The sequence below is a fragment of the Lates calcarifer genome, linkage group LG2 (assembly GCF_001640805.2).
Source record: "Lates calcarifer isolate ASB-BC8 linkage group LG2, TLL_Latcal_v3, whole genome shotgun sequence".
NCBI classification, from domain to species: domain Eukaryota; kingdom Metazoa; phylum Chordata; class Actinopteri; family Centropomidae; genus Lates; species Lates calcarifer.
Genome location: NC_066834.1, coordinates 8,635,637 through 8,662,820, shown reverse-complemented (window position 1 = coordinate 8,662,820; position 27,184 = coordinate 8,635,637). Strand labels below are relative to the sequence as shown.

Below are 27,184 nucleotides of genomic sequence, written 5' to 3'. Positions count from 1 at the left end.
AGAGCATGGTGTTTGACTGTGGACAGGTGCATTTCAAATGTGTGATGCCAGAAGCAAGCACATCGCTCTAGCATCATCACTCGTTTACAAGGTTGATTGCAAGGATGATTCACATGTATGCCCTGTGAATGAATGATGAATCAAATTTCAGAACAAAATCATTTTGACATAATGAAACAATTTGTTTGGTTCAGTGATACTGATGTACCACGATCAGAGGTGCATTTTACAACGGCTTCAAACGCGGCTCAACCGATCATAATCAGGACTGGAACTATCCAATTATGATTGAAACTGACAGGACACTGACTACAATAAGCTCAGCGTGCAGTGCCTGAGAGCTGCACACAACCAAACGTCACCTCAGTTCATTATAACAGGGCTGAGATCTCTTAATGATCTTTTAACAAATCAATGTATCCCCAGTTCTTTCTCTGGCTTTTCTAGATCCAGTCCTCTGACCAGTCTCTGTACATATCCCTTTTTCTGAACTTAACCAAATCATCAGTTTCCTAGACAAAAGTAAAACGTATAACACTGATATCCATTGTCTTTGAGCGTGCCTCAGTGTGCGGCAATGCTCCTCTTCCAACTTTCCCTCCCCACCCACATTCAGTGACCTGGACCTCAGAGGTCTCGGCCTGTCTTTAAGTCCAATTTGTAACCTCCACAACCACACCTGCTTCTTTGTTAAAATATAAAATCTTTCAGCCACTGCCAGGGGTCTGTCGTGCACCAAACGATGACTAGCAGATGTCTGTCTCAGCTTCCCTTTCCCCCATCCTGCAAGCTGATGCAACTGGTTCATTAGGTATGTGATGTGTGCAATCCAGGTAATCTGAATCCATGTTTTGAGACTGTCATTGCTACACTGCAGTTCCAAAGTAGAAATACTCAGCCATGGTGTTGACTACTTATTTTGCTCATATGTCTTGTATCATATAAAAAACAAGATATAGACACATTAACAAAGTTAGAAGGGGTCTTTAATGTCTTGGTGTCTGTGGTTGAACTGAAATGAATGAATCCTGTGATGTGGTTTATTGTGGTGATGTGGTTTATTACACACTACAGAATTTATTATGTTTATTACTTACATAGATAGATATGTAAGAAGGTTTTAGCCTATGATTTAGATCCTTTGGCCCTCAGGAGGGCCACGCTTCTGTGTGGAGTTTGCATGTTTTCCCTGTGCCCACTGTCCAGACATGCAGGTTAGTTTAATTGGTGACTCTAAATTGCCTGCAGGTGTGAATGGTTGTTTTGTTTGTTTGTCTATATATGTCAGCCCTGTGATGGACTGGCAATCCATACAGGGTGTACCCTGCCTCTCGCCCAATGTCAGCTGGGATAAGCTCCAGGTCCCCCGCAACCCTTAATGAATAAGCAGTATGGATGACATTGGTCTATGAATCATACATCTTGCTGGATTATTCTCTTATTTGGCCTGTTTGAGCTGTCGTGTGTGTGCATATGTGTGTGTGTTGTGTACCTGTCCCCATGATCCAGTGAGCCACTGAGCACAAGGCTGGCTGTTACATGATTGGATGTTACTGGGCTGAAGGTCCCTGTTGCATCGATCTTCCTCTGGACAGGTGACTATACGCTGCTGCTCACCTCCTCCACACACCTCAGAACACTGAACAACACCCACAAACACACACACACAATGACAGACATGTGAAGTATGTCTGTGAGCCTCTGTGGTACATGCAGTATGGTCTTGGCTGCCAAGCTTTCACAAAGGTTTCTATGGGTGTTATGTACTGACTATGGACAATCAAAGGCTCATACCAGTGACTAACCACTGTACTGCAAGTTGTCTGTGTATACTTCACATTACTGCCCATGACAACACACTGCTGTTTTCTAAGTTTTGAATGCATTTTGTAGACTTCCCAAGATGTTGTTGGTACAACATAAAAAATCTAGAAACTTGGAGTTTTCTTCAAATAAATAATCCTCCAATTGTAACCATTTAGTCCTTTCAGTTACATAATTGCTAAGTGAAGTGCAGCTCAATTGCTTATGGTTGAGTCTCAGAACCTCCCACCTCCTTGAAGGCATCGACCCAAAGGACCCACACACCCTAAATACTCAACAATAACATGATTTCATAAAGGACTAAATGTTGACTGTGATATCCCATCTCAAGCAGCCTTCCGCCTTCTGAAAAATTATTTTCTTTTAGAAAAAAATAGTTACCAGAATGGTAGGAAGAAATGCATTCAAAAACCCAGTGAAAATACACTGTATAAATGGTACAGCATGATATGCTTTGAAAAACATGTGCATTAATATAACAAAAATGAAATATGGGTATCATCTTTAAAGAGTAAGTTATATTGTTTGTAAAAACAGATCTAAAATTGTAGTTTGTGCAGCATGTTGCTAGATATGCATTTCAATGCTACTTTAGCTCAGATACAGAGTAAACACCTCTATATATTTTTTTACACATCATCTCTCATTGTTTTCCTTAGACTACTCACCTGACCCCAGGAGGAGGTGTACCAGTCGAGACATGGCTGAAGGTTGCAGGGTGTTTGTGTTTGTGGTCTGGGGGACATGGCCCTGCAGTGGAAAGGTCGTAGGGGTCTCTGATCCCGCATGTCAAAACACTGGACCTCTCGTGATTTAATGCCGCCTTCACAATTTTTGGAGCACTGGGAAAATACGTGGCGTGATTGTTATTCAAACAACATGACCTGCTGGACCTTGTAAGTATCCAGTAGTAGCAAGTCTAAGGAAAGTGGATTTGCTGTTTGGTTTTAATGGGTTTCATCGCTCACCCAAGGACCTTCACTGAACTGATGGCAGCTTTAATTGATGGATAAGTAGCTATATGTCCTCAAGACCAAACAGCACTTTCACATGCCTTTTACTTACTTACTGGACAGCCTGTGACTTTACTAAAATCTTAATTGACTAATAACTGTAAACAGTTATGCCAAGAGATCCTTTCAGGGCAACTTTTATACTAAAAGCACTTCTCTCTGTCTGACCACTTCACTTAGGGCACATCATTTTCAGTTTCAAACAAATAAGAAATCTGTGAACTTATCAATGTTTGAAGTGTCTACAGCCATGCTAGTGGCTACGACTATGCACAATTTATCCTGAGGAGAACATGAATCTCTGGGTCAAATTTCATGACAATCTATCCAATGGAAACTTCACTCAAAAACCACAAATGTCAACCTCATGCTGGTGGTAGATAAAGCCAGGGGACCACCAAAATCATTCACTTTATCTTCTGTGGATCAGGAATCTCTATGCCAAATTTTGTGTCAATGGTTGTTGAGATATTTCACTGAAGAGCAAAGTGGTGGACCAACTGCAATCCCTACAGCCATGTTGCTAGCATGGCTAACAATTTGTCAAAAAAAAAAAAAAAAATAGAACATGAGTAAATACAAAAATCCATGGTCATAAATTATTTTTAAAAATCCAGCTATTATTCAGTAAAACAATGACCGAATCATGTATTGATTTTGGTGGTAGTCTCACCTTACTCCATTCCCCAACATTCCATGTGGCGCAGGGGCGCAGGTAGCACCGCTGGGCTGGAGCGGGCCTCTTTGTCGGATCACAGTCAGAGTCTGAGCCAGTACTGCAAGCCAAAGTCCTCCAGATAGCACCAAGACCACAGCTGGTGGAGCACTGTACACAAAAGTAGTAACAGGAGAATGTTACATAAACTTCAATAATAAAGGGTTGGACATATAAACTCCAGCATGCATGATAAGCCTCACTAATAATGTAAATCATGTGAAATATATAATATTTTTCTATGTATTGTGGTCAGGCTTTAAGCGTTTTCATGATATGAAAATGTATGCAAATTCTTTAAATGTTATGTACAAGACAGCAGGGATGGGAGTAGAAGCAAGCGTTTTTCATAAGTGCCACAAAATATCTCAATACATAAATTGACATTAGTTGAATTAGCTCTAGGTCAAATGGGGTCTCCAAAGAATTCAGCTAAATGTGTGCAGGGACCAGATCTGGATGCTGTGTCTGCATAATAAAAACAGATGGAGACGTAAATAGAGTGACACAGCCGGGGTTTCAGAATGTGTGAATTAATTCAGACTCACAGGGCTCCAGTTCCCGGTGACCCAGTAGGCGGCAGAAGTGACTTGAGTGGAGGGTGAAGTTTGGGAAGATGTTGGCACTGGAAGTGACCCTACAATAGGTGGATGGGTTGGCAAAATGAGCACAGCAGGTGTTGGTGTCAGTGTTATGCTATGTTGAGGAGTGGCTACAGAGTTTGTTGGAAGCTGATGAGAAGGTCCACTGTCACTGTCACTGCTGCTCCTCACCATCGGGGGAATGACTATTTCATTGTAGTCAAAATCAGCCACATCAAATGGTACAGCTTGGGATGTGGATTCTGTTCCAGTTCTTCCAGTGAAGGCAGGTTTTGTAGGTATCTTTTCTGTTGTAGCTGGCAGGATATCAACTGGAGAAGGCCAAGTGGCTCCCTCCAGGTTTGTAGGAGGTATGATTTCTGTTCCAGTTAATAATGTGGAGTCATCAGAGGCCTCTCGGCTACCTGAGATTAGCAGAAAGGGAAGAGGAGTGGATTTCTGAGAGGCAGGAAGTGAGGTTGTACTGAGGTCAGGGTCAGTATCCCATGAATTACCTTCGCTGGTGGCATATACTGTATTAAAATTAGTCTGATCCAAGTCCAAATCATCCCATGTGAAGGTAGTTGGAAATACTGTTGAGTGACTGGTTGTCTTAGGTATTTCTGAAGCACGTTCGTCCAGCTGGACTTCAGTCTTAACCTGAATCATAGTCTCTGGCGAAGATTCTGAATTCTCTACATCCTCTTGGTTTGCAGAGATATCTGGGCCTAGTGTACTTTCCTCATTGTAACTATACTCATGATCACCACGTGTCTCCGTCTCCTGAGTGCTCACTGTTGTGGTGACAATAGCACTAATAACTGTTTGATGTCCAGGAGTAGGAGCGGCATGTTTTGGAGTCACAGTGACATCCGCAGTGTGATTTTCCTCCTCAGTCATATTGTCATAGTTATTTTCAGCCTCATCCTCATCTTGCCCCCATTTCACATTCTGTGTAGGCTCCTTTGTAGTGGAATCCAGACTAGGCATTGTGCTAATGTTTTCAGGCCACCACACATCTCCATGTATCTCTTTTAGTGTTTGTGAATACTCAGTTGTGGACAATGGTGGTGAGTGAGTAGTAGATACAGGCAGAAGATAATCCTCAGAAAGAAAGTCGTCCAAATTTTCAGAACTTATTTGTATAGACTCTTTTGTTGCTGCATTTCCACTGTTCTTCACATTGTCCAGATTTGTGTGCTGTGGCTCTTCTGTGTTCCCAGAGTGGCCAATAGCCTTGGAAATTGGAGAAATGGTTGAAAGAGCTGTGGGAGCTTTTGTAGTTTCAATGATGGCATTTTCTTCTGCTCCGTGGGCTGGCTTGTCCTCCTGTGAATCACTGAATTTGTGTCTGTCCTCTGAATCTTCTGCATCGCTCTCAAAGTCATCTGACAAGTCTTCATGGAAGTTGATAAAGTTATAGTCATAGTAAAAATCATCAACTTGAACTCTGTTGTGATCAATATTCTCAATGTTATTGTGATAGTGAAAATCTCCCTCAACAATGTTATTCAGGTTATTATGATTTTTAGGTTGGGCTCTGGTGGTGCTGTATTTGGGAGGAGGTTTGGCGTCAGGTATGGAGTTAATTTCATTGAGCACTTCTTTGCTCGACCATCCGCTTCCTGACCAATCGATACCTCCAAAATTATCCACAACCTGCGGACAGTCCTGAATGTAACAGGTACCAACAGCTAGAGGTTTCTTTTGTGGTTCACAGTCGGCACCTGTGTTTCTAGAGCAGGTTACATTGCGGTGACGTACTCCACTTCCACAAGTCAGTGAACACTGCAGGAAAGAAAAGAGAGGGATGCTAATTTTATACATGAGGAGTTCCAACAGGATTTCACCAGACCTTTAAGTTTATGATGTGTTTTAAGAATATACAAAACACACAAGTTATGCTAAATAAACCTGAATTGATGATATACCAGTAGGAAAAAATACATCTAAGCTACAGCATGTAACTTTTTTTGAGTTCACTGAAAAACTTAAGAACCAATCAGAGAAAACCAGAATTAGGGAGAGGAGCTCACAGCTGTCAATCAATACGTGAATGTGCGCCTGGTCTACCACTCCTCTCACACAGAGGTTAATATCAGCCTGAAAGTGAAATTTTGATATGTGGATGAACGGAAAGGTTGAGGCACAGGAAAGGTTGAGGCCAGGTTGACCAAGTTACTACCAATTCATCCCAAGAGGGACATGAATGTGTGGACCAAATTACATGTTAACCCCTCAAAACCAAAAGTGAGGGGATAAAGATATTTCAGAGGTGTACTGACTGACACTGCCTTCCCTAGAGGCTTATTATGAGCATGGCTAAAAATAAGGAGGTAAAGGGACACAATGGGAGAAGGGTGAGGTAGAGTCAGGGAGTTCAGACTGGGGTGAACTTTAACTCCGGTTGTAAATGCTGCAAATATGCCTTTAAATCATGCCTCAGTTTGAGGAAATATCTTGAAGGTCATTCATTTATTTCTAGACAAGTTAGATCTATGTGTGAAAAGCAGGGGCGGATATAAGGGACATGACCTCTGTGTAGTTACCACCATGGTCACAGACCTAAAGGTCTGAGGTAATCTACTGTATACAAGTGATAGGCAAAATTGAAAATTACCTCTACCACTGTAGGTATGTCAATGTGTGTACCAAAAATTAAGGATGTAGGTCTGTATCTGTGTCCCAGTTAATTTTTTGGCATTTGCATTTTTGAAAAGCCTGAGATGTGAAATGTGTATTGAGACACATGATGCCAAAATAAAGAAATGCACTTCGCAAGAGCTAGAAGATAAGAGCATGACTGACTTTCTCCATGATTGCTAAATAATTCAACATCATCTTTCACAGAGAGACCTTTTCACAAAATGTGAAAAGCGCCTGTAAGCATTTCTGTAGCATAACAATTTGCATTTTCATTTCCTTTTGAGACAGCTCAGTTGCCAGCAAACCAGAACCTCATATTTCAACCAAGACTCACCTTTGACCAGCTGCCAGTGGTCCAGTCTGCTGGGCAGGGGATGTGTGTGTTGCAGGAGGATAGTGACTCAGGTCTGGGTATGTGTTCACATTCACTAGGCTGCAGGGCTTTCTGCTCCTCTGCACTCACAGCCTGGATGCAGAGCACTGTCCTTTTGGCCAGGCCTGAGCTCCCACAGCTTGCTGAGCATTTCTGCCACTCCCCAACCCACCATCTAAACACAGAGACACAAAAGATGCAAAGATTTCCAATTTAATGGTACACTTGCAATAGCTGTGAAAATGCAGATGACTCACACACATAGCTTTAGGGTGGCTGTGTTATAAAGGTTCACTGAGTACTGAGAATTTTATTGGCTCCCAGCACACAATGTCCACATTGTGTGTTTGGGATGTTAATACGGTTGATGATCGATAGTAATGTCTCTAGTTTTGTGCCACTAAAACTGTGATATTTCTGCCTTTGAGCCCCAAACTCGATGCACCATTTTCAGCCAAGTGATGGAACACATTGTTACAAGCCAAACACAATTGCACAAGCATTTTATACTTTGTAAAAGTGTGATGGAGATAGACAGTGAAACAGTTTGGGATCTTATGCTAAAATTTTGCTTATCCATAGAGGCTGTGTATGTTGGCATTATACTTTGTTTCAGAGCTCAGTATTACTGAAAGTTTGTGTCATTGTCAAAAATTATTTATGATAGTGCCAAGTGTGAATTTTCATGTGGTGTACCACAGTGTTTTTACAGAAAATACAGCTGACTGGATTGAAAGTGAACCTGCAGAGCTAATTAGCCACACAGGTCTTGGTTTACTGCAAAATAACATGTGGCTATGTGGCTATAATTAGTCATACAAGTAATGGTCACAAAACAATTACGTACAAATAATTACACATAAAATTGTTGATTTCTAACAACAGGAACATATCATCTTCTAGTGAAAACACAATATAGCTCCTGCTGTTCACTGATGACATGCACAAGGCAGTGTGTGCAGACGGTGTGGCATTGGTTGATCACCACCGTAAATATTTTAATTTCTATTAAAGCGATGATTCTTGTTGATGTCCTACATTGTGCAGATTTTTCAACAACACACTTATCGTCCTTTCATCATTAGTTGTATCACAGAGCTGACGAAGCCTCAGACCGGGTGCATTTTAGTGTTGCACCTTCAGCGTCGGTGGCAGTGGAACATTTGGGGAAAAAGTCCTCTTCTGAGAGGAAATTGAGCTGTTCCACTACTGATACTACCACAATTCATCAAGCTGCACTTTGGTGCAATAAAATGTGGGGGAGTAAAAATATCTGAAGAGTGGTGGCTCTTTGATCTCAGTGATGCAACCTGCCAGCTGTGTCCACCCACCAGCTATTTCACCTCTCATGTCTGATGTAAGGAAATAACTATAATTGTCTTCAATTCTAGAAGACTTTGAAAGAAACTACTATCAAGACATGGTGGTGTAAGTATAAAAAAAATAAGTTTTGTAGAGTCCTCCCTGTCCTTGAGAGCTCCATTACAAAATGTTCCTGGTAATGCTCCATCAACATTAGGTTAAAAAAATAGCACTGCAGATAAAGACATGACTCAGGGAAACAGTTTTGATAAACTTAAAAGCACAACATAAATGACCCTTTGTTGCAGTTTCCTTGACTGACAGAGGCTGGTACTAAAATTAAGTGTTTTAAAGCACAGCTCTAACACCATTAGCGGAATGGCTCCTGGCCTTGTGCGTACAGGTCAAGTATCTGACATTTGGAGCAATCAAGATGGTGCCATTTGCAAACAGGAGAGTTGCTCAACTGCTGATGTAAAAGAAACAGCAAAATATGCAATCTTTACTATTAAAACAGTTATACCATGGAGACCTATTTCAACAGTTATTAGAGATGCAGTTTCTTTTTACATTATTCTGTGACAATTATCAAATCCCAATTTCAAATGATTTTTTCTGCTACACAGACATATACTAAACCTTTGACTCCAGCAGCTACTGTATGTAACTCTAACATTTAGTAGCTTGAATTATTTGCTTCCATGCATTCTACAAAGTGTTTGTTCCTGCATGGGATGAAAAACACTCGTCTTTTCTTCTGAGTGTGCATGCCTGTAACTACTGCTGATGTCATCAACTCACATGGCTGGACATGGATCCTTGCTGCAGCTGGTTTGGTTATCTTCAGGTCGGGTTAAGGGGTCACAGAAGTGCTCTTCCACTATCCCAGTTGTCTTTTCCACACAGTGAACAATCTGCCTCTGAACACCTGGAATACCAATGAGAGGAGGGAAAAGCTTTCACTGCACGAGTAAGTGATAAAGAATTAAAAAAAACAACAATACCTGTGGTTAAAATAAGGCTGTCTGTACATTTTGTTTTAAATACATATCTCACACTAATACAAGTAACACAAAATCACAGTCTCAAATCTATTATCCTTCCTCCTCAGCAAATCTAAAATAAGATTAGTTGGACAAAAATACATTTCTGTATCTACCGCAGTGTCACTTCCAGGTGTCAGGCAGCATTACACAAAACAGTATATAAAAGGACTTGTCCCCTGAGGATCTTCTCCTGTGATATCTCTCTCCATCATTTCTTTTGGCCTCCTGAGGGGATTTCCACACCATCAGAGCAGGAGACACCTCTCACCTCTGTGTGCCCTCTATTCAGGGCCTGTTGAGGGCCACAATACATGTCTGATAGCTAATTTACACCTTCAAAGACATATCTGAAAGGACAAGACAGCTACATTAGATTGAAAGCCAGATGGAGGAAGAAAGAGAAAAAAGAAATTAGGTGGAAAAAATGGATACACTCAAAGCCACATTGATTACTTGTCCTTTTTGGCTAAATGTAACAGCTATTTGAACAAATACTTCTTGTGACCTTGCACTGTGGGGGATATTATGTGTTGTCTCTTGATGTGGTAATGCTAATTAATATGCAGACAAGCGGAGAAGAAAGTGGATTTTCTTAAGAAAACGTCTTTATATTGTTACTTACAAGGACATTTGAATTCATTTTAAAAGACAAATTAATTTGCTCAGAGGTGAGAATTAGGTATCTCATGTCACATTAGGAAAATGGGGGGTTTGAAATAAAAAAAAAAAAAAACATCTTTTGCTCAAGCTGCACTTATACAATATGCTGTGCTCTCTGCAATATGGCCACAAAGGCAGGTCTATTTATAGCCTATTTAAGCCAGTACTCCTCACTCTACCAGTGCTACTACTGCTGTTGTACTGATCCTTTATTACAAACAACTCTTACAGTAATTAAGTTTCACCATCTCACCTGCATCTAACTCAGAACAGATTTTAAGAATTTTTGAAACCTACAAAGACTAGCCCACACACAAAAACTATTTCCACCAACATACACAGATGTTTAGCCTTGGCAGTGAAACACATCAAATCTGTTTTGCTCACTTCATGCTACGTGGAGAGACAAATAAACAGGAGGGAAAATGAGACTCTGCAAAAAGAGCTAGAGGAGAGAAAAATTCAACAGAAAGGGGTGAACTTCAGATAAGCTCTGTCTCTGAAACCTGATGAACTGGATCAAATATAGGGGTGATTGATAAGTTCATGGCCTATGGTAGAAGGAGATGAGTTAAACAGCTCTTGTTACACGCACACGCGCTTCAACTGTTTGAGTGGTTATGCACAAAGTTTGAAGTTAATAGCTTTTGTGGTATCTCTGTTTCAGGCAACTGAAAATTGCCAGTCAGCACTGTCCGATAAAATGGACAACATCAACCTTCCTGCAGTCATCTGCCAAATGTGGATTTGAACTTGTCCCACAGCTGCACTACCGTCACCACTGCTGTGGACCAGTACTGACTTGCAATTTTTAATTACCCAAAACAACTCACTAAACGTTTTAAAGATAATCCTGATGAGGTTGACACAAAGGAACTGTACTGGAAAACAATTTGGTGCCAATAACAGAGAACTGAAGCAATGGTGTGAACCCATACATTATGATGCTAATGAAATAATCAGTCTTAATTAAAATCTTTTCAGGGAGTTTTGCCTGTTCAGCAGTGAAATGGACAGGATCAACAAAGTCCATATCAAAGACACCACTCCAGTGAGTTAAGGTTATTATGGGTGGAGAAGGTGACATGACCAAATTCAGCACTTCACCTGTCAAGTGAGGTTATTGTCTTTGAAAACGCAGTCTCCATTTTTACACAAAGCTACTTTCAAAGCTGATTTTTTTCCCAGCCACATACAACATGCTTTCAAATCCTATATTCATCCACCAGGACAGGCAAACAGTTTCTTTGTTGTCTGTTCAGACACAAAGCCCCTAATTTATCTTCAGGCTCCATCAGCCAGGTCAAAACTGGTAGCTCTTATCGTAGATCAGAGAGGACAAAAAACCACACTGAAGGACTGCTGAGGGAGTGTTTACTTGATAAATAGCTTAATAAAGACTTACAGAAATACAGATTTGTAGACAGTGCAAACAAAATTTGTGTTAATCTGTGAAGCTGCTTTAATCCTTAATCATTGACACAATTGATATCAAGGAAAGTCCATAAATGTATGTGAAGGAATAAAAGGACATGAAAGAACGGGTTTCTATTTTCTTTCCTCTTTTTTTAAAAATGTACATATGAATGAAGTGGATACTGTATATAAAGGCTGGTAACAAAAGTACAGGTCAAAAAGGTCATCTGATTGTGTTCTGGGTACTTCATAATACTTCTTGGAACAGTTGTCTGTCAAACATTATGCTGCTGACTGAATTTGAAAGGTCAAGAGTTTGACCTGACAGTATTATTTAGCATAATTATGAAATGTCTATGAATTTCCATTGCATATTTCATTATGCTTCCTGACATGGCATTAACATGAGATCACAACTAGTCCTCAGCTGATCTTGTTGGACCTTCCATCCAACCTGGCCTCATTTGCATAGCACACAGCACAAGAAAGCAAAGGAAAGTAAAGGAAAATAAACTTCAAAGCCAGGAAAACATAATCACCTCACAGTGAAGTAGTGAATACAACCTCACTCTATCTATAAGCACTCACCCTTATAGATAAGGTAACAAGCACCAGTTGAGGTGGTTTGGGCATCTGCTTCCTAGCTGCATCTCATTGGAGATCTGCCAGGCACAACCAACTGGCAGGAGGTCCTGAGATAGACCCAGACTATTTATCTCATCTGGCCTGGGAACACATTAGGACCCCCCAGGAGGAACTGGAGAGCTTTGCTGGAGAGAGGGGCATCTAGACTACCTTGCTTAACCCACTGCTTCAGCAACCCAACTTCAGATAAGTGGAAGAAAACGGAAGGATGGAAGACATTGTACCACTATATCAGATTACTGCTTCTGTTTGTGTTTCAGATTCAATAAACACTGGCACATAAACATTTACCAGCCTCACACTCTGTCTCTCTGTCTTTTTTGTATTCCTACCAGATTATTTATGTCTAAACTTTAAACATGGTTGTTTCTCTTACCTGTTCCACAGGTAACACTGCATTCAGTCCATGAACCATATTTCCAGAAGAAAACTGACACGGGGATGTCATTGTCCTCTGAGACATTGAGACTGATTGTGTACTCGTACCGCACTCCTGGATTGGTCTCCTGAAAGAGAAGCTGTAACACACAAGACAGCATCTCATAACTTCTGCAAGACATACAGAAAACTACTGGATAAAACAATCCCAGGGATTAGGAACTCAACCACAAAATAAAAATATCTTTTGCATATTTCCTGTTTCCATCTCAAGGGACAGCTTTATCTAGACAGCATTATTGCATATAACAGGACAATAACAGAGTCACGCAATTCTTGAAAGGCTGTTGGGTTCTATGGAGGTAGAGTAAGGGTAAGTCTTGGGAAACTATGGGAAACAAAGTCAGGATTTATGTCTCTTGTTAAATCTCAACAGCCCCCCTCTTGGTGTTTAACAAATAAGCAATGTTCAGCACTGCAAACCTCACCCTGACAGACCCCCTGATATCAGAAAATACTATCCAAAACCAGAGTTAGGTTTGTGTGATCACAATGAAAGTAAACATGCTAAACCTGGTCCTCCATTCATGGAAAAGTTCCTGCAATCTTGTCGTGTGCTTAGTTGATCGAGGCAAACAAACAGGAAAAAAAGTATTTCCTCCAGCAGAACATTATATATAAAAATGACAAGGGTTTCTTTTTGTGTTTGTTTTTAGACATTTCTTTTCCATGTGAATAAATAGATTTATGTAACAACTGACACTTTAAATTACTTGGTCTTAATTTACTGAATGCCTATGTTCCTATGTATTACTGAATGTACATACAATTTCTGCATTAAGATGTTAATCCTACCTGAATCCACAGTGGTTCCATAGTGGGCCCAGGAGACGTCAGGTTCTCTAGGTGTCCTGTCCTCACATAGGTGAATACTGTCCCAGCGGCCTTGTACTCTCCATTCCACTGGATCGTCCAGCCACCATTCAGAAAATACTTGCTGGGATTGTCACTTCGTAGCGCCAAGAAATTTCCGGCTTCAGCCACCTCTTCAATTCGGATGTCCCTGGCTCCCTCTGGGATCAGTCCAATATCTACATAGCCTAAAGGACATTACATTTCATATAAGTGAAATTGAAACACGAGGTATCCTGATATAGACTTAACAAATAGTGGAGAAGGTGGAGGAGAAAAGTGCCACCTGGTAGTGCTCTAGGCTTTTAGCCATTTACCAAAGGGAAAAGGAGTAAAGTTTAATTTAAATTAAATTGTCACCCATGTTTCCAAATTTATTTGTAGTCAATTAACAGTGATTTAACTAGAATCTACACCTGCAAACCTTCCACTGTTTTTTCCAACTGTGTCTACAATGATTCTAGTCAGCAATTCCAACATAGAAACATGCTATACATCCTTCTTGTGGCCAAAACATTCAAGAATTTTACAAATGGATTTAAAAAAACATTTATTTGACAGGGTGTGGTCCTTAATAATAATATTAATGATGCATCTGTTGTTTTGTTTTTAAATTTCTAAATATTCTCTGTAAAAAAGTTTATGGCTAAAACAAAATTATGAAGAAACATACCAAGTCCTTCTCTCTCCTCAAACGTTTTCTTCACAGTTGTACAGGTAGAACCATTACCAAGACACACACCACAGCGATCCTCTACAGCACTGGAGTCAATCACATAGTCACAACCTATATTCTGTAACACACATGCAACAAAATAAATTCAACAGTGAAAAACTTTACAGTGATTACAGGGGTTTTCTAATCAATTATTCATATATAGACACTATAGCCCTCTGCTGCCTCACCCTGCCTCATGTACCTTTGTGAAAATCGTTTAATATTGCTCTGTACCACTTTATCATGTCACAGCTCAACTGGTGCAGTTATAGGCAAAATACATGATCCAAGTAAACTGTGGTAGAAGAAAGACTCAGATCTTTAACTTACATAAAAGTACCAAACCCGTGTAGCTATCAAGTTAAAACCTGTTGCCAGTTAAAATCATGCATTCAAACTTTTCAGACTACACTTAAATAAAAGTACTCATAATTCAGAATGGCCCATTTCAGAGTAATGTATATAATATGATTTACATATATTTACTGCCACATTAATATGTTAAATTTAGGTTAATTTGATTTACTTTATACATTCTAATGCTAGCTTGTGAATCTCACCTCATGGATCAGTGTAGTCGTATCTTAACATAATATATCATGATTTATTTGTTAATTTAATTTTGTATTATTAATCTGAAAGTACATTGTAACAAGTTTCTGAAGTCAGCAATTAAATGTAGGGCAGCAAAAAGTACAATTTTTGCCTCTGAAATGTAGTAAGTATTGTACTGTACTTCAGCACAATACTTAAATGTAATTAGTTACATGCCACCAGTGGCATAGTCCCTCAACAACATAAAAAAACAGGATCAAGAATATTATTGTTTTCCTAATTAGGCATGTACTTCTAAGGTTTATCAACAGAAAATCTGTATTTTTTCTATTCCAGGCCAGTCTCTTTGATTACATGTATGTGTACTTGTAATTTTATATGAAAAACAAAATACTTTTTTGGCCTTTCATGTTACAGTGACTCTCCAAAACACAAAATGAAGGCAGGTGCCTAACAAAAATGTCACAAAATGTCATGAAATCTGAGCCCAAGGTCTGTGATTACTGTCCATTCAGTATCCAAACAGTGTCTGTATCAGAGACTGGCATTTTGGCCCAGGGTGATAGGCAAGGACAGGGTGTTATCTTGAGAGATAAAAGTTATCTTGAGAGATAACAGCCCCCACATTTTTCTATCAGCAAGCTCATTTTCATGCAGAATGTCAAATGTACAACGCTCGCATACAGAGAGAACAAGGTGAGGGTCAACTAAATACACTGCATGACTAACAAAGTACCAATTAAATGAACAGAACGCAAAAATGGAATCAGTGAATCTTGTTTGGACTAAAAGGGAAAAAAAAACTGAAGAAGAGACAAAAAATCATATGAATTATTTATGAGAGAATATGTGGAATAGTAGGTACAGTACTGATACCTTACAGATGCCATTGATACACATATCTCGACTTTTGTTGCCTTCATAGCATGGCGTCCCATCAGTGACGGCATCCTGCATCTTTTCAGAAAAATGTTCATTCAGTGGACGGCAGTGCAGTTCACAAGGGTTGACTGATGGAGTTTTAGGGGAGATCCGACAGAAAAAAGTTAAGATAAGGATAAACGTGAACAAAGTTTGCCCAAATACCAGGGTCAGGTTCAGTCTGCTCACCTCTGTTGATGACTGCTTCCCACTTGTAGAACTTGCCCTTGTATGGCATGGTGTTAAAGTGACTACACTGGATGTCTCTGAAGGTGGGCAGGTCATGAGGACACAGTGCGACATTACAGATCTTGTACCTCCGTCGTTCTCCCAGACAATACTTTCCTCTGTACTTAGGACTGTGAGATAGACATAGATGTTATTGCAGAGCTGCTAAATGACTTTGTGATATGGAGGAAAGTGGTAGAGTAAAGAGAAGACATTCTGGATATATGTTTGAGCCAACATTTGAATTGATGAGCACAAAAAGCTTTGTTTCATTTAGGTCACTAGCTGATGCTTTGCTAACACAGACAGACAGAACAAAGTGGTGTATTGATAAGATACCATCATTCTTGCTTGGAGCAACTGCTCACATTTTGCAGGGTGACACTGAAGCTTATGAATAGTTGCATTATATAACTGACACAGTTAAGACTGAGTAACATTTTGATTCCATGAGTGGCAAAAATCTTGAAATAGAAGTGCTTTTTACACTTTTACACTTAAACGTCTAAACTGTTTTCACACCCTGGGCATTTTCATATTACATATGTTTGCTTCATACTGTGTCTGAGTACAATTGCCCCTCCTCTCCACTACTCCACTGGTCAGCTTTCACATTAGTATTGCTGTTTTGTACCCAAGTACACTTGTGAATCTTCACCCTCAGATAAAGAAGGAAGTGGTATGCACCTACCGACAGTAAACACTGATCACACTAACCAAAACAAACTGGACTTTCTGATTCCCTGATGTTAAAACCCCCCCTTATTAATATCATATTTGAGTTAATCCAGTGAGAAAAATATTTTTATCTCACATGAAAAAGTCTAGAAATATGAGGGACAACTTTGTTTGTTTTAGAGTCAGACTGACTCTGGACTTTAAAGACCAATATAGATATCATTATTTGATAACAATAAAAATCAGTTAATGTCATTTCAGATTATGTTTTTTGTTCATTTTTATATAAATACAAAGCATAAACAAACTTTTTTTTAGTGAAACTAAGAAAATTGAATGTCAAATACACATCTGTCTTGATATATCATTTGAGCTCTAGACTGTAGATGAAATAAGTCTTTTTTGTCTCTCACCAGTGGAGTGGTAAGGGCTGAAAATGTGGGAATTAAGTTGCTTCTTGATGCTCCTTTCATTATCAATAAATCAGTCAACCACCTGCTCATGTACTGCGTGTTGATGTTCATACAAAGAGACTGCATTACAGAGTAAAGACTGAAAAATTATCTTCAAAGTACTTCTAAGTTATATTTTTTGTCTATTGATATGGATGAAATTTTTATACATAACTGATAATAAAATAGTTTTCTTCTTTCTTCAGACAGGGTGAAGTTAAGATTCAGGATTAACCATTCCATGTGCTTATCGTATCAGCTCAGCCAATCTCTCCCCAAATGAATAACAAGAGTTGAAAACAAAAAAATCTATAAGCATTTTAAACTATTTATGGCTGAAAAACTTACACGGGGTTATCACAGTCTCTTTGGGCACCCTGGACTCCAGCCCCGCACGTCCTTGAACAGGCCGACCACTCGCTCCAGGATGCCCAGCCCCCATTTATACTCTCGGGGTGAGTTCCAAATGCTACACACTCCCCACTGAAACACCACTGGGGGAGGGGAAAAAAAAAACAAAAAAACAATAAAGTCTCATCGTCTTCTTGTTCTTACTTGATAGCTTGATAGGAAATTAATGTATCACTGTCTGGTATAGCTGTGGCCCAACCACTTCAAGGTTTGTGTGTACCATTTTGTCTGAAAAACAGACAGTAATACAGCAATAGTTTGCACTCTGTGTATTTTCAATGAGAGCTGATAAGTTATTCTTTAATCAGGTCCATTTCATTGTCTTCATTTTTGTTATTTTACTTCTCTGCACATAGTACTACTGAGTAAGACTGTACGGCGAGGCAAGCCCACTTCAACAAGCAGTCTACCTCTGAGGACAACAAATGCCAACTGTATAATGAGTTTACCTTTCAGAGTGACTTTACGACCTAAGCTAAACAATTTTCCAGAATCCAACATTAATGCTGTTTCATGGTGGTGCATGGCATTACAGTGATCTTTCATTTCATTCTGCCACCTTGCTGCCACAGGAAAACAAGGTGGCAGCGCACCTTGAGGCTTGGATGCCTTGCAGCATTTGTGCCGAAAAGCATCATTATCTTTCTGTATTATTACACTGTTAGGGTAATAACTGAATTATTTACAGTCCCCTTTCCACAAAGGGGACTTTTAAATTTTGTAACATGGTCACATGAGAGGAGGGGGTGGACAAAGTCATGTTCTGCTAAGGTTCAAAAAGTCTTGGGGCAGCCTTGTTTCCACAGTTGGAAACCTATGAAACTTACACAAGTAAATATTGCTAGATATTTAAGATATATAACAAGGAAGATTCCCATGACCTAAAGTCCTGCCCTTTAGAAATCAAACACTGACAGTTGTCAACAACAAAATCGACATTCTCATCACAATCACCATGTCTCCTTCCTTTCATGGTAAAATGAAAGGCTTACCTTGTCCTCGCCACAACTGGTCCCATCTACAGCCCCATCCAGCTTTGAGTGGCAGGTTGTTCCCACTGTGCACCACAGAGTGCTGCATACATTCTACCAAAGGAAACAATGGAAACATTTAATGCCTTTGTCCCATTGAAATAGACAGTAAATAGGCTTAAGTACTTCATTTGAACATTCATTCATTTCCATAACATTCTGAGGATGTTATGTCAATGTTTCTGCCAGGTTTGTTTCTGTTATATTCTCCTTAATTGTTGCCACGTTATTGCTAATTATGCCAACTGTTGTGTTTCTCTTTACAGAGTTGTAAGATTGTAACCTTGCCTGCTATATTGAATTGAAAAGGACTATTCTAGTGTGTAACTGGAAGATAACCTTGCTAATGTCGATATAAATAAATATATTTACCTCCCTCCTATTATTAAAATTATCACAACTGCTGATGTTTTATGCAATGTAGTTTATGGATTTGTATTGAACAGGATTTGTTTAATTTTCTCTTCACACACTGGTTTATTTAAAATATTTATCTGACTAAATTGCCTGAATTCAGTAGTTCCACTGAAGATCATGAAAATAAAGATGTAATTAATACTGATGGATGACACATACAGTTATCCAGGAAGGTTTGTTGACATGTCTACATCTCCTAGAAAATCTCACGAAGAATGCTTGGCGGTATGTATTGAATTATAATCTTTTATCCAAGTATCCAGTAATCATTGGTTCTATGCAACAAGATCTACAGTACGACAGTGTTGAGTTCTGAACAGTGATGTTAAAAATTTATTTAAAATCCACACTTTAAAGCGGCAGGTTTTGAGAAACTTCAGCCTGGTTTTGTCTGAAGGTAAAACCCACCAGTACCTCCATAGTTCACGAATCAACACATTCTATCTTGTTTGTGTGATCTGAATAGAAACCAAAGTGTGAAATTGACACACTGTGGTTTTACAGGAAGTTATGTGCCAGATAATTCTAAAAATAAAGTCTTGTTGGTAGCCAGGGCCCAGAAAAGTCAACCAACTCATAGAGCCCACCAGCATTTTAAGTTTCCCTACCTCTGTATTTCTGTGGACTAAACAAATATGAGATAATGTGTTAATTAGTGAGCTTTAGGGGTGCTGGTAAGCAGATTTTGTTTCTGTTGGACAGAGCCAGTCTACCTGTTTCACTGTTTTCAGTATTTGTACTAACCTAACTATCTCCTCACTACAACTTCATATTCATCGTGCAGATATGAGATGATATCAGTGTTCTCATCTAACTCTTGGCAATAAAGCAAATAAGCATATTTCTCAAAATTGTAAACAGGCCCATATAAACATATGGTTATTCTTTAGTTGCAGATAATAAACTTGTCACTTTCCTGACAACCTCTGATTGAAATGTACGCCCGATGTAATGTCTGTGCTATCCTCTCAGGCACATAACACAGCACATAGTGAAGGCAATTTTTATCCTTTGTGCAAAAGCTATGGTGGCTATGATGGCTCAGTGCACTGTGACTCACAAAGATGTGAGAAATACATTTGCCAATTTAACAACACATGTACAGCCTAAAGAAATGCATGGTAAATTCTGTCAGCACAATTTTTACCTTGTAGTGCATTTCTAAATTTGCTTGTATTTTCCCCATTTGCATTTGTTCTCTTTAGTCGCAGGGCATAGTAATACTACTACTACTACTACTACTACTACTACTAATAATAATAATAATAATAATAATAACATCAACTCACTGAGAATATAAAAGGAACTTTAACAGACAACAGACTGAATGGTATTTGCAATAATAATGAATCAAAAGACCAATAAGGACATGTGGTAAAAATCTGTGGGTGACAAGACTGATAACACCAAAAGGTCAAATATACTGTTTATCAAGGAGTTCCTGGCTGATTGGTGCAAATGTCTGGGCCCATTCTTGTCACTGTTGCTTGACATTTGTGATGACTGTGTGGAGGACATTTTGCATTTTGGCCAAAATGGTCATAGGATAGATTGGGTGACTTTTGAGATGTAAATTATTTCAGCATTTAAACGTTCAAATGCAATAATTAACAGTGATTTGTGAGTAATATTTAGCTACTTTTCCCCTTAATAATACTGCTAACACAAAGATAAAGATTGGGAGAGATATACAGTACTGATTTTCAATGCAGAGGTAAAACTATAAATAAAAAAGAAAAAGAAAGGTCACAATGACTGATCATCACCTTCCACTAGAAGTTCTACAAAACAGATCTATAGAGCTCACAACCTGGATCTGATTCTCCGTGGCTTCCCAGAACGACTAGCCCAGCCATGCATGTCAGGAGGTTTATCAGGGCTCTGACATTTGATAATAAAGCCCTGACATCTGTCTCTGGCTGCATCTCATGAGAAAATAAACAAATCAATAGTGAAACCCTCTCAAATCCCAAAACTACCCAATTATGTAATCTCTTTAGCCAAGGACACAAAAGAATCACACTCTCTACAGTTTTGTCAAACTGAACTATACTCCAAAGCTATTGTCAGAGTGTAACCTCATGTTTAAAAGCTCTATGTGAAACTTGGACAGGAGGTCAGAATCCTCAACTGTAGTAAACCTTGGGCAGTAAACAAGTATGAGCTAGACAGAGACTAATTTTAAATTTATATCAATCGTGTTTAGTATCGACAAATTATGCATCATTTCCTGGATAGGAATGATATATTCAGTAGATCTGAACAGGTGATTTTGAAGGGTCTTAAGTTAGTTTAAATGCTGCGGTACATCTGTTAAATAAAGATACAGACAAAAGTTAAAAGTTCACGTTTTACAATGAAGAAGTAGGGCTTTAACTGGGAATTTTAAATGACAGGTGTTTAAACCAACACAGGATAAACACTATTGGCCTCTGCAGGTGTGTAGGTGAGTCGTTGAAAATGTTAAGAAATCATACACTCTCAAAAAAATTAACAAGGCAGAGTTTTTGCAACAAAGGATGAGTAGAATCCAATCTAAAGAAAGCCTTTTTATTTAACAAAACATGCTTCAAGGGTATTTTGCATTCTAGTGGCTTTAATGTATGCTATTTTGGGACTCTGCACACTGTTATACACTGATATATATATAAAACAGCATCAAACCAGTGACGTCCATTTCCTCAAGCTGCCGAAGAAACAGCTCAGTTTGGCCAGTGATGCCTGAAGGACAGCACTGTGAGAGTGGGCTCTATGAGCCTTCCATCATATGATCATGATCGTGGTGTGCATTTTAAATCCCTGTATTCAGGCTTGTGGTTTTTGTGATCAAGGTAGTAGATGAAGTAGAAGTCAAACTTTCAAATAAATAAATGAATAAATAAATCAAAATAAGTGACTTTTTAAACTTAAAAAAACTACAGTTCAATTGTGTAAGACTATAAAAATAAATATAAAGCAGCATTATACAGGCAAGACTGATGCTCCTTTGCAGATGATTAATATGCTGAATGAATGAATGACTTCAGAACGAAGTGGTAGAGACCATGTTTTAATGCGCAGCTTTATCTCATGCTCTGCTAGCACACACAAACATACACACAGATGACTCACATTTACCAATCAGCCAATCAGCCATAACATTATGACCTGCCTAATATTGAGTAGGTACCTCTTTTGCTGTCAAAATAGCTCTCATTCCTCAAGGCATGGAGTCCACAAAGCATCACACTGCCTCTGCCAGTTTGCCTTCTTCCCATAGTGCATCCTGGTGCCATGTCTTCCCCAGGAAAGTGACACAAATGGACCCAGCCATCCAAATGATGTAGAATATGTGATTCATCAGACCAGGCCACTTTCTTCCATTGCTCCATGGTCAAGTTTTGATGCCCACGAACCCATTGTAGATGCTTTTGGCACAGGTCAACACCCCGACTGGTTTGCAGCTACACAGTCCCACTCCCAACAAACTGTGATGCACTATGTGTTCTGACACTGTTCTATCAGAACCAGCATTAACTTCTTCAGCAATCACAATTGGCGCTTGTCAAAGTCGCTCAAATTCTTACACTTGCTTTCTGCTTCAAGAACAAAATGCTCAACCTGCTGCATAATATATCCCACTCACTGTCAGGTGCCATTGTGAGATAATCAGTGTTGGTCACTTCACATGTCAGTGGTCATAATGGTATGGCTGATCGGTGTATATTCCTTGACACGGAGCAAATTCCTGCCAAGTGTAGGAAACATGCGGATAAAAGAAGGCAATGTCTTTCAACTGTAAGGTCCCTTAAAAAGGAAGATGGCTGTAAATTATTTTTAAAAACATCTTTCCAAATATTATATGAGGGAGGACATGCATTACACATGCCTACATTTGGTGAGAAAAACTACATGTCCATTTACAGGGAAACTCCACAGAGTACATTAAACCTGAAGCAGTTTATAACCCATGCTACATGAAAAGGAAATTCTACCAAATCACAAGTGGGAATGTGTGACCTGACTGGATTTCAACAGCTCATGCTGTTATAAATCTGTACACGTTCCACAGTTGTTTTTCTTTCCTGGAGGTCCTTATAAAACCTGCACATATGGTAACAAACTTCTATTTATAGAGACACTGTTGTTGTTTTGAGAAATTACATTGCTAGTTGAGTGTGTGGTCTCATGTCTGTCCATTCTTTCTCCACTCCTGCTGCTTTAGCGTGATGTACTGTACATAAATTATTTCTATCTTCACCAAGGCATGATACACAGTATTCTTACAAAACCTTTAAGGCATATAGCATAGAAAGCACAGAGGATTTAATTAAATAGAGGATCGAATTTTCCATGTATTTACTCAAACCCACATATAACACAGAGGAGATTCTCTGCTGTATGTGCCAAATTCTGTGCCAAAAAACGCATGTGCATCAATTCAATACTTCAAACATGCTAAGTCTACAAGATCCTTCAGCAGTGAGCTTGAATACTGAGATTGGTTCAAGCCTTGTTAATCATCTACTTGTTACTCCTCCCAGGATTTTAAACCAGTCACTGTAATTGCTTCATGTCATGCGTGACCCATGCTACCACCAGCGGCTACACAGTAAACTGTGCTTGTGCAGCAAGTTTAAATCCAGCTCATGTCATAATTCTGCAAAGATGTGTTTGTGTGTGGGGGGGTGGTGGTTCTGTGCTAAAAAGAGATGGCAGGTTGTCTGGCCATGCTGAGGTACTTGAGAAAATGAAAACGCTGGGCTGCTAGAAAAACACATGAACTCTTACAACACTGGATTTGAAGGGAGTATCTGACCATTTCTGTAACCTTCTAAAACCAGCAATCCAACATTCCCCCCTCCTTCACACAGTGACTGCTCAGCCGAGCAGAGGTGAGAAGAGAACCAGGGTTTGAACTTCTCTCACTAGCTAGTGACAACTATTTCTGTCACTTTTCATGTGAAAAAACAAGTGCAGCACTAGAAATGTCTTTTGACACAGACTGACATTAAATGTGCCCTGTTGTCTATGATTGCAGGCTTTTCACTTGGCCTTCTGGTATGGCTGTTAGGAACAATTATGAACTATTTTGTTTCTCAACAAGATTGAACATATGAACAACGTATGAACTAATTCTTTCTTTCCACATGACCCAAGCTTTTGAGTTTTTCAGAACACTAGAAACAGATGACAAGATGACTTTACTGCAAAAACAAGCCTAAAGTAACGTAATATGTAAACTGTCAAATTCTAGCTTTTTATAGTTGAGTTGAAGAGACACAGGAACATACTCCAGCCTTCTTCCTAGAGTCTACTGACTGTATTAACCCTCTGCACATGCTATGTACAATACCACAGAGGGGAAGCAGCAACACTTGCAATCTTTTAACTCAGTGTTATATTTTCAGTCTGAATGCCTGGGGCTTTTCTGTGTGGAGTTTACATGTTCTCCCTGTGCCTGCATGGGTTCTCTCCGGGTACTCCAGCTTCCTCCCACAGTCCAAAGACATGCATGTTAGGTTACGTGATAACTCAAAATTTCCTGTTGGTGTGAATGTGAATGTGATTGGTTGTTTGTCTGCATATGTTGGCCCTGCGATGGACTGGCAATTCATATGGGGTGTACCCCGCCTCTTGCCCTATGACAGCTGGGATAGGCTCCAGCCACCAGAAACCAGTGCAACTCTTCTATGTTACAGGGGCGGGTGGAAGAATCCGTCTCAATGCAGTCTGTCAAAGATCTAACATTTAAAAGGTCACGCTCAGCTGTTGATGAGTCATCTGAATTAACATTCTCATGAACTGCTAATGGCAGAATAGCATAGAATATGCTAATATCAGCTCTACAACTGGTAAAACTATTATAACTATGCTTAAAATGACAGAGTGAAGTGTCAGGGCTGGTGAAAGTTGTACAGCAGGTTTGCTGACATGGCTCCAGCACCTAATCTGCTCAAAAAAAAAAAAAAAGATGCCCTCAGTCCCACAACGTATTAAATAATCCATATGGAGCATGTTGTGGACACAGCAGATTGAAGAAGCCATGTGGAAAGACTCAATACGATAGTGAATTGATTTATGGTGCAGTTAATATTAGGGACTAGGCTGGAAATCAAGGCTTGTGTCCTGCATTCCTTAGTGTATATGCTCTGTAGTCCAGTAGTAAAGTTTGAACATGCTGTTATGACAGCTTTAAGAGGTGAAAGTTTAGTCAGGCCAAATCAGAAGCAAATAGAAGCTGTAGCAAGAGCAGGCAAGAGAAAAAGACAAAATAAGACAGGAAAAAATAGAAAATGAGGACAAAAGTGAACAGTGGAGAAGAAAAAAAAAACAGAATACAGGAGACTTCTCTCTGTGTATGGCTTTGTGTGCATTTAGTTTGGTATATTTGTTGCTATAGAGAGTCTTACGTCCATGTCATCACAGAGCACAGATCCAGATCCATACTGCAGCCGGCACTGATGGGCAGCGTTGTACAGAACCCCAGGAAGCACCAAGCTCAGAGACAGCTTATCCTTCACCGGGGCATCATCAAGGCACCAGCCCCAGCCACGACTATGAGGGGTGGACGGACGGGGTGGAGAGTTCAAACCACAGAAAAAAAAGGAAAAAAAGTGAGCTTAGTTTATAGAGGTCCCTTTGTAACATACACACGCACAATGCCATTCTGCTACATGTTTATATCAAAATTGTAATTTTTTTTCTGTTCTCTTTCTGCAGTTGATTATTTCAACAATTAAGCTGTTCTGGACATATAGAGATGGGCAGGTCTTTCCCAGGAATTTGTCCAATATCCGAAATGCAATGCACAAATGCAGGAGTGAGAAACTTGCAACAAGAAACATGTTGCCTTACTGTTTGATAACAAAATGCAGTGGACAGCACATAATGTGCAAACTACCACTTTAACACCAAATCAATGCAGTAATCCTTTTATTAAATATCTTGGTTCTAGTACTGCATGTTCCACTTACTGTGGAGGTAATGCATCCGTAACAGGCAGGTAAAAATAATGTAAAGTTGTAAAAACAACAAATGTTGATCACAGTTCTTCACAGAGAGATGAGGGTATTTGATGATTACGATCAAATTAAAACATAGACACAAATTAGAGGATATAAGTACATTAATAAAAGCACTGCCTATCTGGATATGATCAGGCTAAAGAAATTATGGTTTTTAGATGGGTTTTAAGAACATAAATGGTGGGTGAGATCAGTATCTAGTGATTGTAACCAATGCAGGATTCAAAAGCCTTATTTCTACATTTGACAGACCTCACAGATACAGAGAATGCATCGTGGCGAGTAACAATGATAGTAAACAGATTTTTTTTTTACAAGAAAAGTTTGATGAGCTAAAATTTTTTTACTTTACAGAAAAAAAAATTACTAACTAGACAATGAAACCCTCCTTCACTACCAGACCAGCTGATAAGGATTTAATACAGATAACCACACTGATTTCATTGTCTTTCTAAATGGCAGGTCTATAATTACAAGTCATAAATTTGAACTCATACATGACAGGAACCATGTAATTTGCACAGTTTTCTGGTATATATTAAACTGACTGGCTTGACGGAGAAGCACTAATTAAAGGTCAAAATTTCAAACTTTGGGAAGCCATAATTGATAGCTAAAAAAAAGATACCTGGGTGTTAACACGAATACATATATGCCTCATACTCACAGAGGCAGTTTGGTTGATATTGTAAATCAGTTCTACAACTCCTTTAAACTCTGTATGTACAGTATTGTCAAAAACAGGCATAAAATCTGTGCATGGCTTCTTTGTCTGTAAGAAAAAACTAACAATCCCCTCTTCTCCCACAACTTGGCAATGAACACAAAAAGTCACACAGTATTAGTTTAACATATGTGTTTCAAATTAATAGACTCTTCAAGGAAAATGAATTAATGATATCACAGTGTTGTCTTTACAGACATGGCTGGTTGGCTGTGGAGTTAAATATAATGACAAGGATAAGTGGATTTGCAAAATTCCTTTAAGAGAGCCCACGGCTGATTCATACAGATGAAAAGAATAAACTTCAGAAATAATGCTGCAATGTAGATTAAGTTTAACTTCCTATTCATTCTTTCACATTTACGGCAGGTGCCTTCATGTTTGGCAGATGTTGTCATTACACCATCAGAGCATTCATCCACTGCACTTTACAGATTTCCTGTTTATCACTGAGAGTAAGAAAGTTATTTCAGTGTTATGGAAAACACAAGATAAGTGTTCAGTACCGTAGAATCAATAACAAGAACAAGA

General features: G+C 39.2%; 1 protein-coding gene across 1 annotated transcript in view; it reads right to left on the bottom strand.

Moving 5' to 3' along the window:
* Nucleotides 1-27,184, bottom strand: part of LOC108887854 (A disintegrin and metalloproteinase with thrombospondin motifs 7) — a 75,217-nt gene that overhangs the window by 17,445 nt on the left and 30,588 nt on the right. Inside the window, exons 9-22 of the mRNA XM_018683481.2 lie at nt 25,315-25,459; nt 18,467-18,559; nt 17,412-17,557; nt 15,895-16,064; nt 15,661-15,794; nt 14,185-14,305; nt 13,455-13,699; nt 12,598-12,739; nt 9,256-9,382; nt 7,114-7,327; nt 4,101-5,921; nt 3,511-3,663; nt 2,493-2,666; nt 1,493-1,639 (exon numbers count right to left, since the gene is read on the bottom strand). Coding sequence (XP_018538997.1) covers nt 1,493-1,639; nt 2,493-2,666; nt 3,511-3,663; nt 4,101-5,921; nt 7,114-7,327; nt 9,256-9,382; nt 12,598-12,739; nt 13,455-13,699; nt 14,185-14,305; nt 15,661-15,794; nt 15,895-16,064; nt 17,412-17,557; nt 18,467-18,559; nt 25,315-25,459 — 3,832 coding nt within the window. The remainder of the gene's footprint in view (nt 1-1,492; nt 1,640-2,492; nt 2,667-3,510; nt 3,664-4,100; nt 5,922-7,113; nt 7,328-9,255; nt 9,383-12,597; nt 12,740-13,454; nt 13,700-14,184; nt 14,306-15,660; nt 15,795-15,894; nt 16,065-17,411; nt 17,558-18,466; nt 18,560-25,314; nt 25,460-27,184) is intronic.